The sequence below is a fragment of the Microcaecilia unicolor genome, chromosome 3 (genome assembly GCF_901765095.1).
Source record: "Microcaecilia unicolor chromosome 3, aMicUni1.1, whole genome shotgun sequence".
NCBI classification, from domain to species: Eukaryota; Metazoa; Chordata; class Amphibia; order Gymnophiona; family Siphonopidae; genus Microcaecilia; species Microcaecilia unicolor.
The window spans coordinates 27,566,672-27,582,551 of NC_044033.1; the positions used below are offsets into that span (position 1 = coordinate 27,566,672).

The 15,880-nt window shown below is 41.1% G+C and overlaps 1 protein-coding gene across 2 annotated transcripts in view; it reads left to right on the top strand.

Moving 5' to 3' along the window:
* The window catches only part of DYNC2LI1 (dynein cytoplasmic 2 light intermediate chain 1), a 68,836-nt gene that overhangs the window by 10,184 nt on the left and 42,772 nt on the right, over positions 1 to 15,880 (top strand). For both annotated transcript variants that reach the window (XM_030195795.1, XM_030195796.1), the window contains exons 4-7: positions 3,446 to 3,515; positions 5,443 to 5,531; positions 8,257 to 8,443; positions 14,037 to 14,105. In XM_030195795.1, the coding sequence (XP_030051655.1) occupies positions 3,446 to 3,515; positions 5,443 to 5,531; positions 8,257 to 8,443; positions 14,037 to 14,105 (415 nt within the window). The remainder of the gene's footprint in view (positions 1 to 3,445; positions 3,516 to 5,442; positions 5,532 to 8,256; positions 8,444 to 14,036; positions 14,106 to 15,880) is intronic.

Below are 15,880 nucleotides of genomic sequence, written 5' to 3' on the forward strand. Positions count from 1 at the left end.
CTGGATAACTCGATGTGTGCCATAGTGGCTCCTCTACTTGGTCCGCATGAGAAGGAGCTTGGATGGGAAGTTGCCTGCTGACTCCCGAGGCTCATTTTAATTCAGGTGCTGTGGGCAGCTCTAATTCTTCTCGCATTTGCATTTTCCCTCAGAAACCGTGGTGGCCATTTTAGAGGTAGCTAATTCTCCTCAGTGCCAGTCGGGAGTTCATGAGATGTTGGTAGAACAGGCCTTGTTTGCCCCAGGAGAAACTCCATAAAGCTTTCTTGTTAAAGAAGGCTCATGGGGACCAGCAGCCGCAACAGTTCCCAGAGTTTGGAAAGGATTTGGAGGATCCTATTTACCCAAAGAGGGCTTGGATGGAGTCAGACTAGGAGATCCAGTCGATAGCTTCTACAATGCTTTCGATCCATGGTAGCACCCCGAATGTGGTGTCTAAAGGTGCTTCAGCACTTGAAGCTTTGGAAGAAGGGAAGATTCTAGTGTGTGGATTGATGATCCTATTGTAGATCGGCTTTTTCGGCAAAAATTTGTAATTTAACTAGCCGTTGAGCCCGTAAAAACGGGCTTGTAAAGGAAGGGGGGGTTGAAAGGCCCCCCTGATAGGTCGCCGCCGCCCCTCCCCCCCCCCCGGAGTCCCCCCCGCCACCCCTCCACCCGGGCTGGGTACCTGGCTTCACTATTCAAACCACTGGAACGCAGCACACAGCTCATCAGAGCTGCCGTCGGCCTTCCTTCTTCTCTGCGTGTGTTCCGCCCTCATGTGACGTAACGTCGGCGAGGGCGGGACACAGGCAGGTAAGGAAGGCCAACGGCAGCTCAGATGAGCTGTGTGCTGCGTTCCGGCGGTTTGAATAGTGAAGCCAGGTACCCGGGCCGGGTGGAGGGTGGGTGGCGGCGGCGGCGACTCCGGGTGGGTGGGGGGAGCGGTAGCGGCAACCCTGGGGGGGGGGGGGGGGAGCGGTGGCGACGGCGGTTCCCTCACTTGCAGGTGCACAGGTTCACTCTCTGTCACGCCCCCGTCATCACGTATTGACGCGGGGGCAGGACAGAGAGGGTCTCTACTGCGCATTTGCGAGTGAGTACGCCTCTTGCCATTTATATGTTTGATTGCTTAGGCCTTAGAGCATGTCAGATGTCCCAGTTCTGCAGTAGATCCTATGCTGGAGAGAATTCGGAGGCTTTCTAAAGCCTTACCTGTTCATCAGGCTTTTCAGACCATAGTTTTTTTTTTTCCCCAAAAGCAGGGCTCAGGATTGAAAGAGCTATGGGTAAGCTCTATCTCCTAGTTCCAGAAGAGAAAGACAAATTCAAGGTGGATTCCTTGGTGACTGCTGTTATGAACAACACCAGCATTTCTGTTGAGGGTGACATAGCCTTGAAAGATATTCAACATAAGTGTCTGGAGTCTGTTTTGAAGCAGGCCTTTAAAGTGGCAGCCTTGAGTCTCCAAGCAGCAGTATGTTATCCTTATGTTTCCAGGGTGCGTCTGCAGTGGATTCAGAAAATCCACTTGAAATCCTTGTAAGAAGACATGGATATTAGTTTAGTTTAATTGCCTGAGAAGGAGAAAGCTATTATCTGTTATGGAGTAACCGTAACTGTCATTTATTGCTGAGCAATACTTCCTGTAACGGCAGAAGAAAGTAAGTCCATTCAGGCAGATTTGTGGAGAAAATGGAAAAAAAAACCCTTGTTTTACTTGATATCTCTGTAATGAAGTTACTGCCTTTTTGCCTCTGAAATACTGGGGATCCTAAAGGTGCTATACAGATGTCCAGTATACATTATGATGAGACGTTTCCAAGATTACAGATAGGCACGTAATTTATTTTTGAGCATACTTGTGTTTCCTTCTGCCATTCCAGGGACTGCTTCTCTGAAAAGAAAGTGCTGTGTTACTGTTTTGGATAGAATTGGCTAATAGAGGAGTGTTTGGTTTAGTTCCCCTCTAACTTTACCCCTGACATAGCCATTGGGCGAAATGTGGCCACGTCGGGTGCTTGTTTTAATAAACTACATATTTCTTCATTGGCTGGTCTGCATTCTTTGCTACTTACTGAATTAAAGCCTGGACAGTGTTGAAATGGATCTGATTGGCAGGGATGATGCAGAGTGGAACTGCTATTGGAAGCAACATATGTGTTCCAGAGAAGCAGTACTACCATATGTATTTAGCTCAGCTTTTTTCATTAGCAGATCAAAGTGAGCTACATTCAAGTATAATATGTATTAAAAATATGCAAACTTCAAATCGAGACACTGGATTTTGTTGTTGGTTGGTTATTACTGTTTTGAGCTTGCTGCTGTTACTGCTGTTTATGATGTCTCTTGACTAATTATGTTTTACATAGAGGGGCTTAATTGAATGAAAACGCCTATCTCCATGGGCGTTAATCTCCAAGAACGGGTCCGTGAAGGGGCGGACCGAACCGTATTTTGGGAAAAAATAGACGCCCATGTTTTATTCAACGATGTGTGAGCTGGGCGTTTTTGTTTTTCAGCGATAATGGAAAATGAAAGCGCCCAGCTCAAAAACGAATACATCCAAGGCATTTGTTCGTGGGAGGGGCCAGGATTCATAGTGCACTGGTCCCCCTCACATGCCAGGACACCAACCGGGCACCCTAGGGGGCACTTTTACAAAAACAAAAAAAAAAGGTAAAAGAGCTCCCAGGTGCATAGCACCCTTCCCTTGTGTGTTGAGCCCCCCAAATCCCCCTCAAAACCCACTGCCCACAAGTCTACACCATTACTATAGCCCTAAGGGGTGAAGGGGGGCACCTACATGTGGGTACAGTGGGTTTGTGGGGGTTGGACGACTAATAAGCATTAAGCAGCACAATTGTAACAGGTAGGGGGGATGGGCCTGGGTCCACCTGCCTGAAGTCCACTGCACCCCCTAACAACTCCTCCAGTGACCTGCATACTGCTGCCAGGGAGCTGGGTATGACATTTGAGGGTGAAAATAAAAAGTTGAGAAACTTCATTTTTTGTGGTGGGAGGGGGTTAGTGACCACTGGGGGAGTCAGGGGAGGTCATCCCCGATTCCCTCCAGTGGTCATCTGGTCATTTAGGGCACTTTTTGGGGCCTTATTCGTGAAAAAACAGGGTCCAGGAAAAGTGTCCTAAATTCTAGCTAAAAACGCATACTTTTTTCCCATTATCGGTGAAATGCGCCCATCTCTGTTCGTCAGATAACCACGCCCCAGTTCCGCCTTCGCCACACCTCTGACACGCCCCCATCAACTTTGTCCGCATCCGTGACGGATTGCAGTTGAAAACGTCCAAAAATCGGCTTTCGATTATACTGCTTTATTCATTTTTGTGAGATAAACGTCCATCTCCTGATTTAGGTCGGAACTTGGGCGTTTTTCTCATTCGATTATAAGCAGGATAGTAATTTAAATTGATAGATGATATGTAAACTTTTTTCACTGAACAGAGATGAACCTCCAAAGCCAACATTAGCTTTAGAGTACACCTTTGGAAGAAGAGCAAAAGGTCACAACACGGTAGGTGTGAAGAAAACTTTATTGCATTGCTCATTGGTTAATAAACCTTGACTGGTAACATTGCATCTTACCTAGTATCTATGATGCAGAATCATTTAATATTTGGGAGTCCATAGGTTCTGATTTCTGAAGTACAATATAGTTTACTAAATAGTTGATTTACTCCATCCTCCAGTGACCCTCATTAAAATATAGAACACTAGTAAAAAAGGCCAGTTTCTGGAACGAATGAAACGGGCGCTAGCAAGGTTTTCCTGGGAGTGTGTATGTTTGAGAGAGAGAGCCAGAGTGAATGTGCGGGTGTGTGACAGAGTGAGACTGTCTGTGTGACAGTGTGTGTGTGAGAATGAGAGTGTGTGACAGGGCCCCCTCCCCTGTTCCTAATGCCCCTCACCCCGTTCCCTCCCCTCCTTTTCCTCCTCCTTCCCACACTTTGGGTTCCTTTGAAAAGTCTATGTACCCCCGTGGCCCTAACGCCCAGTATGCGGATACCCCACCGCTTTCCTCCTCACCCCTCCCCCAAGATGTAATACTTTCACGTCCTTCATTTTTTTAAAAAAGTGTCCTATCTACCCTGTGTACAAATGCCCGGCATTCAGATTGTGTTCCTCTCGTAAATTTTCATTTATTTAATTCATTCAGAACTTGCCCGCCCCCCCTGAACACTTTTGGTTCCTTCAGTCTTTTAAAACTCTCCTATCTACCCTGTGTCCTAATGGCCAGCATTCAGATTGTTTTCCTTTCCCAAATGTTCATGTCTTTCAGTCATTCAGAACTCCCCCCTCCCCCCATTTAACACTTTTGGTTCCTTCAGTCTTTTAAAACTCTCCTATCAACCCTGTGTCCTAATGGCCAGCACTCAGATTGTTTTGCTTTGCCAAATTGTCTGTCACTGATGTCACTGAGGTCAGTGCGTGCCTGCCTAGCAGACCACTTCCGGCAGGCACGGTCCCAAGCACATCCTGTTGGAGGTGAGAATTATTATATAGGATGGGAGACTGAATATGGCTCCTTCATGCAGTCCTGCCGAAGTTAGTGGGATGTTGACGAACCATGTTCATCTGCTGTTTATTAATGAGCAGATTAGAAATAATCTATAGGTTAGTTCTGCTGTAGATTTCAGTGCATGTTTATTTTTTTTCTTGCAAACAATAATACCAAAATACTACTTTTTCCTTTCACAAGAATGGTACAAAAAATCAGTATGCAATTATAGAATTGTAATCTGGAGGAAAAGAGCCTCACAGAGCTCCTAGACAATATGTACGTCTAATAGAGCTAAAACGGATCTTGAACCGATCCTCTGTTCATCATTGGCTCTAAAAAAACCTCCAAGAAAATATGTTGATCATTGCTCACTACCGGTTTTTAAAAAAAATTTAACTGTAGTAGCAAATTTAATAATTCAACTATAGTGACAAATGTAACTGTTCCATCAAATTGTTACTTCACAAGATATTGGAACTTATCTTTAGCGCTAGAAGACTTCAAACACACTTCTTAGGATGCTCCAAGCCAACGTGGCCAGCGTTTTAGCTCTATTAGACGTACATATTGTCTAGGAGCTCTGTTGAGGCTCTTTTTCCTCCAGATTACAATTCTATAATTGCATACTGATTTTTTGTACCATTCTTGTGAAAGGAAAAAGTAGTATTTTGGTATTATTGTTTGTAAGCAAATTTTTCCATACCTTTTTGGTTGTTTTGTAGTTGATACTATTTTTTTTCTTGTACATTCACCTGGTGACATTCTAGCCAAAATTTGAGACTGCACAGGGCATGTGTAAATGCTGACCAACTAAACTAAGTATGCACTGCTTTCTCCAAAGCTTCATTTTGAAGAGAAGAGCTTGCTCCAGTACTATTAGAGAAATGAGAACTATTTTCTTGATATGGATCCATGTAGTTTCTAACATACTGTTTTCCAGCCTAAAGACATTGCTCATTTCTGGGAACTGGGTGGAGGAACATCTTTATTGGACTTGATTCGCATACCCATAACTCTTCACAGCATAAGGTAAAGAACAAGGGAAGTATAATATTTAAAATGTGCTTTAGGCAGTCTTGTTTCATTGTATTCTGGACCATCAATTAATGAAATGAATAATATCCAGTGATCTATGTTTAAATCTTTTTTTATTGGTAGAAACATAATTACAACAACATTTCAATAGAAAATACAAAGGCAATAATTCCAACCATTGATCTAAGATCACTAGACAGTTTTTTGATTGATTTTCTCCCCTCCCCCCTCTCTACTACCCAACTATCACCCATCAATTCTATAATTCCCAACACTTTATGGCTCAACATAGTATCCTCCAAAATGTCAGAGTGTTACATTACCAAACATTTTAAATACATCACACAAACTCATTAAACGAATCTTATCCAAACACAAGTGTATAAAACCAGCCATCAAGCTTTAGCCGTTTGTTCCCCCCTCCTCTCTACCTTACCCACTTTGATTAAACTTAAGCGGGATCCTTGTTTTAGGTCCTTTACTTTACAATTCCGAACACGTAACAGGATAATGTACCTTGGCGAGCACTTTGTGAAATTATAAACATACCCTCCCTCTACCAACTTCCTCACTCCACACCAAGATTAAAAACCTTAACCATGTTAGACTAACAAAGAGACTCTTGTACAACAGATAAAATATCCAGTGATCTATAAACATTTCAAGGTGAAATGACCTCAGAAGTGCCACGCTGCGATAATATATTTTAATCATAGCAAATTACACAGTATAATTGTCACTGGTCAAATGCCAACTTCCTTCCCATTCAATTGTATATATTATTCAAAAAGCTTTGTTATTTTATCCAGTTAAATAGAACATTTTACTCATCTGAAATGTTGGCATTTTTTTCTATAGTGTTGGCTTAGGGGAAATTAAAATCCAACATGGCACATGTTTCGCTAATCGCTTCCTCAAGGATATCTCCTTATACTAGCCCTCGCTTATCTTGCCGACCAGTTCTAATGTTGCAATCAAATGCTGTCGAAATATCGAACTGCAGCAAAAAAGCAATCTACTTGCGAGTTAGTAATTCGTAGAAATTATAATCTATTTTCAACCGCTGCTCCAAGCCAAGACGTCATGCAAACACGCTATAATATCAAGGGCCTGGTTCTTCTCCCCCCGAGGCCCCAGAGTTCTGTGTGCATGATCTATCTTGATAGGTGTAGAAGATCCATCCTACCTATCAGGCCCCAGGAAGGCCTTAGCAAACTCCTGAACCATGGATGTGCAATTGATAAAGGCAGACTCCTCCAGGACGCCCCGGATCCTGATGTTATTGCGGTGGGACCTGTTCTCTAGGTCCTCAGCCTTGCCCCATGAAGCCTGGATATCTTTGCATGAGCCCTCACAAGTAGAGCGCACAGAATCCACCAGATTCCCTTACATGTGGTGATTTGCTGTTCTGCCACCTCCTGTCTCTTGTGGAGGACTCTGATCTCCTGCTTGGTGTTGTCCAGGGTTGTTTTAAGGTCGTTTTAATATCTTGGCGCAACATTGAGAACTCCTTCTTGAGATCGAGCAGCCATTTGCCAGTGCACCATGAAGTATAGGTAAGTGATGATCATTCTGTGTCTGTACTACAGTCTGCCTTGGATGACTCGGAAAGCACCGGCGCCATCTTGTAGCACCCGACACACACATAACCAAAAGCAGTTCCAAAATCCACTTCAATCTGCGAGTTCAAGCGCCCCTTTCACCACTTCAAGCAGCAGGGAAGACTAACCAAGGTATCCAACACCCTCTGTGGAGGTCAAAAATCAATATGTGGGTTAAACACCATAATCATATCCTGTACTTGCAGGAATACATGCCAGGAAAATTCATGTTATTCTCATCCACCAGAATTTTTGATCAAGTTTATGCAAAAAAGTCGCTTGTAAAATTCAAAAGAAACATTCAGATTTCTTTTTATCATGTATTCAGGGGGTAATTTACTAAAGGTTAGCTTTAATTATCTACAGCAGTGCCCATAGGAATAAAATGGGCCCTGCTGCAGATAACTCAAGCTAAGCTTTAGTAACACGGGGGTCAGTTTGCTATACTGCTTCTCTTGCATGCAAAGTGAAACGGTTTACGATACATAAGCAAAACATAAAAACAAACCTGTATAGGAATGCCATAAAAGAATAGGTAAGCACATTCATTCAAGACCAATCAAAACAACATCCAAACATACCACTTAAAGTCTAAAACAATAATATTAAAAACAAATAATCATATACTTAATTCCCCCCCCCTTCACAGAAATTCAGCCAGTAAGAGGAATGGGAATGGGACTTGATATACCGCCTTTCTGTGTTTTTTTTGCAACTGCATTCAGAGCGGTTTAAATAGTATATATAGGTACTTATTTGTACCTGGGGCAATGGAGGGTTAAATGACTTGCCCAGAGTCACAAAGAGCTGCAGTGGGAATCGAACCCAATTCCCCAGGTTCAAAGTCCACTGCACTAACTACTAGGCTACTCTTCCACATTATAGGCCAAAAACAAGTTTGAAAAAAATGAGGTTTTAAAGATGCTTGAAAAGATGTATGAGTCTTCTAATCTTAAATGCTGAGGAAGCGAGTTTCAGAGGGCAGGTGCAAGAAAGAAAAAAAAAAAGCAGATGATCAAGTGGGTGATGCTGTATCTAAAGATAAGTAAAGCACTGCTTTTCAGCAGGTAATCTTGTTTAAGCATGGAAGAATAACGTATGCATTTTCTTTTAAACAGATCATTCTCTGTAGTTCTTGTTTTGGATCTGTCAAAACCCAATGATCTTTGGCCAACAATGGAAAATCTCCTACAAGTCACCAGAAGCCATGTGAATAAGCTTATAACTGAGCTTGGAAAGAAACATTCCAAAATTGCTAATGAAATTAAACAGAAGATGTGGAAACCTGTGCAGAAGGACCATCCAGTAAGCAATTCCATTGTATTTGTTTCTCCAGTTCTTACTTTTAAAAATCCTAACAAAAAAATTTAAAAAAAAGTGGAGTGAATTGCTTCTTGTAAGAGTCTATGAAGTCTTTCTTCATTATAACTAAACACATTTTCCCATGGGTTGAAGGACATTGCCGTTCCTCAAATAAGAAGTCGGGTATGCACAGAAGAACAAAAACGTTGCAGTTGCAATTATACAGGAAACAGTGAAGGTGACTCAAAAGAGGAAGATTGGACAATGCTCTTGAATATATCCAAGTTTATTGGTCAATCAACAGACTTGACATGGCCGTGTTTCGGCCAAAGGGCCTGCCTCAGGAGTCTAAATACAGAGAATAAAATTGAACAATATCACAAAAATAGAAAATAACACAAATAATAAATATGACTAGTAGATTGATAAAACTATGACACAAAAAATATAATAATAAAATATTAGCAATCATGACACTGAATAAAAATGAAAAAAAAAAACAATGAAAAGGATAATACTATAATAATATGCATAAAAACTGAACTAAAAGGTGGTCAAACAATCTAGTAAAAAAATAGAACAATTAAACATCAGACAGTGGTCAAAAATTAAACAGTAGTAAGAAATACTTAAATGACACACACTGTTACAAGTATATCAAAACATGCGTAAATCATATTGAAAACATATGTAAAAGACTTGTATGTCAGTATCCATGAAAAACGTGTTTAACAATATATAAATGTAAAAGTATATGAACAAATTGTAAAATGTACCTTTAACAACAACAACAACAACAGCCATTTCTAAAGCGCTACTAGGGTTACGCAGCGCTGCACAATTCAAACATAGAAGGACAGTCCCTGCTCAAAGAGCTTACAATCTAAAAGACAAGAGAACAATCTAAAGACAAGTGAACAATCTAGAGGACGAGTGAACAGTTAATCTGATAGGGTGGATAGATTGGGGTATTTTATATTTATATATTTTTATATATTTTATATATTTTATATTTATATTTTATATATATATTTTATATTTTATTTTATATTTATTTATATATATTAATATTAATTTTTATTTTATATATTTATATTATATATATATATATATATATATATATATATATATATATATATAATTTTATATTTATATATATTATATATATTTATATATATTTATATATATTTTATATTACTGCAGTTGTTGCCTATATCTCAACCTAGATTAAGAATGCAAAAATGGGTATAAACCAGATTGGATCAAGTGGTAAGAAAAAAAATAAACAGATACAAAATGATGAAATTAAAAATAAAATGCAAAATAAACTGATGAACTAAAACATTTATATGAACCAGTGTAAGGAATAGAATAAAAAATGTCTACTGACCAGCCAAAACGCAGTGTTGAAAAATATAAGGGAAATGGTTTAGAAAATTCGTGGCTTAAACACCATAGAGGGGAATCATCGAACGGCGCTGGCCATCTATTTGGCCGGTGCCGCAAAGAGCAGTCCCGAACCGTATTATTGAAAAAGATGGCCGGCCATCTTTCGTTTCGATAATACGGTTGGGGCTGGCCAAATGTCAGAGATGGCCGGGTTTGAGATGGCCGGCATCAGTTTTCGCCAATAATGGAAACTAATGCTGGCGATCTCAAACCCGGCCAAATCCAAGGCATTTAGTTGTGGGAGGAGCCAGCATTTGTAGTGCACTGGTCCCCCTGACATGCCAGGACACCAACCGGGCACCCTAGGGGGCACTTCTAAAAATTAAAAATAAAAATAGCTCCCAGGTGCATAGCTCCCTTACCTTGGGTGCTGAGTCCCCCCCAAATCCCCCCCAAAACCCAGTCCCCACAAGTCTACACCATTACCATAGCCCTTATGGGTGAAGGGGGGCTACTAGATGTGGGTACAGTGGGTTTTGGGGGGGGAGGGGTTGGAGGGCTCCCATTTACCACCACGTGTAATAGGTAGGGGGGGATGGACCTGGGTCCATCTGCCTGAAGTGCACTGCACCCACTAAAAGGGAGCTATGTTCCTGGGAGCAATTTATGAAGTCCACTGCAGTGCCCCGTAGGGTGCCCAGTTGGTGTCCTGGCATGTCAGGGTGGCCAGTGTACTACAAATGCTGGCTCCTTCCACGACCAAATAGCTTGCATCTGGCCGTTTTTGACATGGACGTCTTTGGTTTCAAAGATTGCCGAACGTCAGAAACTTCCATGTCTAGGGACGAACAAATCTAGGGACGTCCAATTTAAGGATTTGGACATCTCTGACAGTATTTTCGAAACAACAGATGAATGTCCATCTTGTTTCGAAAATACGGGTTTCCCCGCCCCTAGATTTCGCTGTTTCGCAAGGACGTCCAAATCGCAACTTGGACGTCTCTTTCGAAAATGCCCCTCCACATGACATAAGTTTAAAGATGACAAAGATCACTTGTTTTACTCAATCTGTTTACATGTACCTGTAAATCCAATACTTCACTCACTCAGAACTAAAACTCTAAGTGAATAGTTAACAACTCTGAAGAAAATATTCTATATGTCAAACCATATCAATGTTTAACGCATGGGCCAACAAGTATAATGAGCAAACAGGATGCTAGAAATTATTAGGAAAGGGATGAAAAATAAGATGAAGAATATTATAATGCCTCTGTATCGCTCCATGCTGCAACCTCACCTTGAGTATTGCGTTTAGTTCTGCTCGCCGTATGTCAAAAAAGATATAGTGGAATTAGAAAAGGTTCAAAGAAGCGCGACCAAAATGATAAAGGGGACAGAACTCCTCTCATATGAGGAAAGGCTAAAGACGTTAGGGCTCATCTCCCCCCCCCCCCCCAACCATCTCTTTTCCAAGCGGAAATGATTGTGGTCTTCAAAATCCTGAGTAGTGTAGAACAGGTAAAAAGTGAATTGATTTTTTTAAAACTCTTTCAAAAAGTACAAAGATTAGGGGACAGTGAATGAATTTGCATGGTAATTCTTTTAAAATGAATAGGAGGAAATATTCAGCAAATAGTTAAGCTCTGGAACTTGTTACTAGAGGATGTGGTTACAGTGGTTAGCATATCTAAGTTTAAAAAGGTTTGCTATTGAGGTAGATATGGGGGAAGCCACTGCATGCCCTGGGATTGGTAGTATGGAATGTTGCTACCGGAATCTTGTTGTTTGGGGTTCCGGAATGTTGCCAAATCCTTGCCACTATTTGGATTTCTGCCAGGTACTTGTGACCTGTATTGGCTACTGTTGGAAGCAGGATACTGGGCTAGGTGGACCATTGGTCTGACCCAGTATGCCATGTTCTTATGTTCACATGCATGCATGTTTTCCATTTGAAAATTGCCTATGGAAAAAGTGCCCACAGAGATTACAACCTTTTGTTTTTTTCAAGGACTTTTTCCCTTTAAAATAATTCACATGATTCTGAAAATGGAAAGCTAAACATGTAGGGGTCAATATTCAGCTGGCGGCGGTGATCGTTTTGCTGACCACTGCCGGTGGTATTCCCGGATATTTAATGCTGAGACATGTCTGGGCTTCTGCATTGAATATCTGGTTAATGTGGAGCCGACCTGGTTACGTCGATATTCAGAACTTAAGTGGCTATGGGTCAGTGCATAAAGATAGGACTGTGATTTATGCCTTCCCATTTAAGTGGTTACTCTGGCTGGTGCTGAATATCAGCACTTAACCAGCCAACTGCTGACTCCACCCCCAGAACGCCCCCCCCCCCCCCCCCAAATAGCCAGGTTTTACTTAAGTATTACCCGCTAATTTTCAGTGGTGATAACTAGTTAAGTGCCGCTGAAAATTAGCGGATAGCCTAGAACAAACAATTTAACTGGTCTGCGGCCAGTTAAGTTGTGTTGAATATTGACCAGCTTGTTGCCTTCTCTGACCTAACTCTACTTCTGAGCCTGCCTACTGTTCTTGTGGGCAAAAATGCATGCATTGGTAATTCTCATGCATATGTTACCAGGAAAAATGTAGGCAATTTTCAGACAGTTTGTCCAATTAAATAGCGTTTGAAAATTGCTCTATAAATATAGAAATTTAAAGTTTGAAGTTAGTGGACTGCAAGGTAAGACCCGATAATTCAGTCACTTTAGGAAAATAAATACACATCATATAGAAATTATAAAAAAGAAATACTAAAATACTAACAATACTAAATACTAAAACATTATTTTGTAAGACACAGACTTAGATCTATTTCACAACTTATGATAAATGAACACAGTTATTTAAAAAGCAATTGAAAATAATTTGGTAGCCTAAACTTGCAATTCACTCAGGTATCCTTTTACTAAGCTGCAGTAAAAAGTGGCCTGCGGTAGTCTGGATGTGTGAAATTGGCGCGTTCTGGGCCATTTTTTACGTTAGCTGGGGGAAATGGCTTTTTTTTAGTGGGGCGGTAAATTGCTGTGCATTAAAATGAAAAGTAGCACGTGGCTGTTTAATGCCTGATCGAATAGAATGTTGGGTATTATTAGGAAAGGTATGGAAAACAGGTGTGAGGATGTTATAATGCCGTTGTATCGCTCCATGGTGCGACCGCACCTTGAATATTGTGTTCAATTCTGGTCGCCGCATCTCAAGAAAGATATAGTAGAATTGGAAAAGGTGCAGGGAAGGGCGATTAAAATGATAGTGGGGATGAGACGACTTCCCTATGAAGAAAGACTAAGGAGGCTAGGGCTTTTCAGCTTGGAAAAGAGACGGCTGAGGGGAGACATGATAGAGGTATATAAAATAATGAGTGGAGTGGAACAGGTGAATGTGAAGCGTCTGTTCACGCTTTCCAAAAATACTAGGGGGCATGCGCTGAAACTAGTGTAGCAAATTTAAAACAAATCAGAGAAAACTTTTCTTCACCCAACGCATAATTAAACTTTGGAATTTGTTTCCGGAGAACGTGGTGAAGGCGGTTAGCTTGGCAGAGGGTAAAAAGTGGTTAGACGGTTTCCTGAAGGACAAGTCCATAGACCGCTATTAAATGGACTTGGGAAAAATTCACAATTCCAGGAATAACATGTATAGAATGTTTGTACGTTTGGGAAGCTCGCCAGGTGCCCTTGGCCTGGATTGGCTGCTGTCGTGGACAGGATGCTGGGCTCGATGGACCCTTGGTCTTTTCCCAGTGTGGCATTACTTATGTACTTACCGCCACCCATTGATGTAGCGGTATGGGCTCACGCGCTACTTGTGTGGTAATCAGCGTACGCCACTATGGTCGCGCTGCTGATTACCACTGGGAATGCTCCCCCTGGTAGAAAATAGAAAAATATTTTCTACCACGGGAAACAGTACATGCGAAATTCGAAATTACTGCGGGTTGTCTGTGCTAATCTGTCGGTAGTATCGATTAGGTGCGCGCTACCCACGTGTTAGCTCTACCACATCTTAGTAAAAGGGCCCCTCATAGATCAAAAGTCATTATCCAGCTGCTGTAAACTTGAAATATAGGCTATTGCTAACTGTAATGAAAGAGATAAATAAAATTGAAATATATACTAGTACGTTTCACATTCACACAGCATATTTTTTTCCATATAGCATCTGGAAATATATTGCTTTTCTTTAACAGGATCGAGAATTAATTGACCCATTTCCAATTCCTTTGGTGATAGTTGGAAGCAAGTATGATATTTTTCAGGTAAAAATATGCTTTTTTTATGTTATTCTGTTGTATGGATAGTGCTGAACCCGCTAGGCTGGTCTGTACAAAATATGATTACATTAATCTAATCACTATGTTAGAGAAGAATGATAAGAGAAAGATAACCCCACTGAAAAATAACTTGGACAAAAAAAGATATATTTTGATTATTATTTTCATTAAATACATTCAATAATAAGGAGGGAAGTTATCGAGCGGCGCTAGGACCTTAAGTCACCTTAATTATCCCTTAATATGACTTTAAGGGCTCTAACACAGCTCGTCTTCTCCTAACGAGGTGATATTTAGGTCACTGCAGGTTGTGGTTTTGTAGTAATGAGATGCAAAATATGCAAATGCATGTTAGCAGCTTATTATGATCGAACAGGACAACACGCAATCTTCATCAATTCCGACCCTCCACTTTTACCTCATACGATCACTATACAACTTTGTATTTGTTATCCACCGACTGGGCAAACGCCTTTGATGGTACTATGTAAGCCACATTGAGCCTGCAAATAGGTGGGAAAATGTGGGGTACAAATGCAACAAATAAAATTACTATGTGAAAACTGTAGCACAACTTGCAGTGAACACCGGGTGCAAACTGCAAGTTGCATTACGGCCATAAAATCATGGTAAAATACTAGGATCATCGGACCTTAAAGCCGTGGCCCGGTGCTCCTGGGCCAGAGCTTAAAGGGACTACGGCGCCACTTGAGGACCTCCCACTTCCCCTGATCCAGCTTCTACTCACCTAAGACCCCCCCCCTTCATTATCAGTGGCCTAAAGACCCTGTACCTTTGGGCCAAAGGCAGGAACGATCCCCCAATTGCTCCTGCTCTGATGACACCACCTTCAAAAAGGTGCCTCTAGCAACAGTTTCCATATAAGGAAACGTGACTCTTACTTTTTCGATAATACGGTTCCGGCCAGCTGTTGTGCTGCCGCCAAAATTCACCGGCGACGTTCGATTATGCCCCTCCACGTCATCAATAAAAACTGTTGAAACATTAAAAAAAAAAAACCAAACAAACAAAAAACCTGTGTGAAAACAAATCCCTTACCAGAAACTGGAATTTTTCAAAACATTTTTGTGAAACTTATTGCACTTCTTTTCATCCAAAAGGGAACAGTTGCTTCTTTACCATGAAAACCTCATTTTAAACTTTTTCTCCCTCCGCTAAATTTCAGAAGACTTTTTGATAGTCATAATCTGTTTTTCATAAAGGCAGGGTCCCATTTGAGAAAACTATTAGTTGTGATAAGCTTAGATGTGTAAAATAAACTATGGCATAGGAGCCAACTCTGTGGATGCTTGAGCACCCCCAATTTTGAGAAGATTCCTTCTATGAGTCCAGGGAGGGGTTATTTCCAATGGGCTTAGCATCCCCAATAATTTTGAAAAGTTGACTCTTATGAACTATGGAATTATAAACTGTATGATACTTTTTGGTGCATCTTTCAAAGATTTGAAAAGGACTGTTAATTTTGATGTTGGTATCTGTCTATCGTCTGTCCAGCACATGGAGCAACATAGCAATGAAATATACTTTTAATAAGCACCTAGGGCCCACTATTCAGAAGATGCTGTGCTCCTAAATTTATGTTCTTAAGTTAGCCTTCAGGTAAACATAGGAGCTTAAAAGTTATGCCCATAAATTTAGACCTGCCATTCATTTGCCTAGATTTATGAACCTATTGCTGAAAGCAGTGTTGAGCTTCTAACTTCTTTTTCCTGCTCTAAATCCACTCCTGTTACCATTCA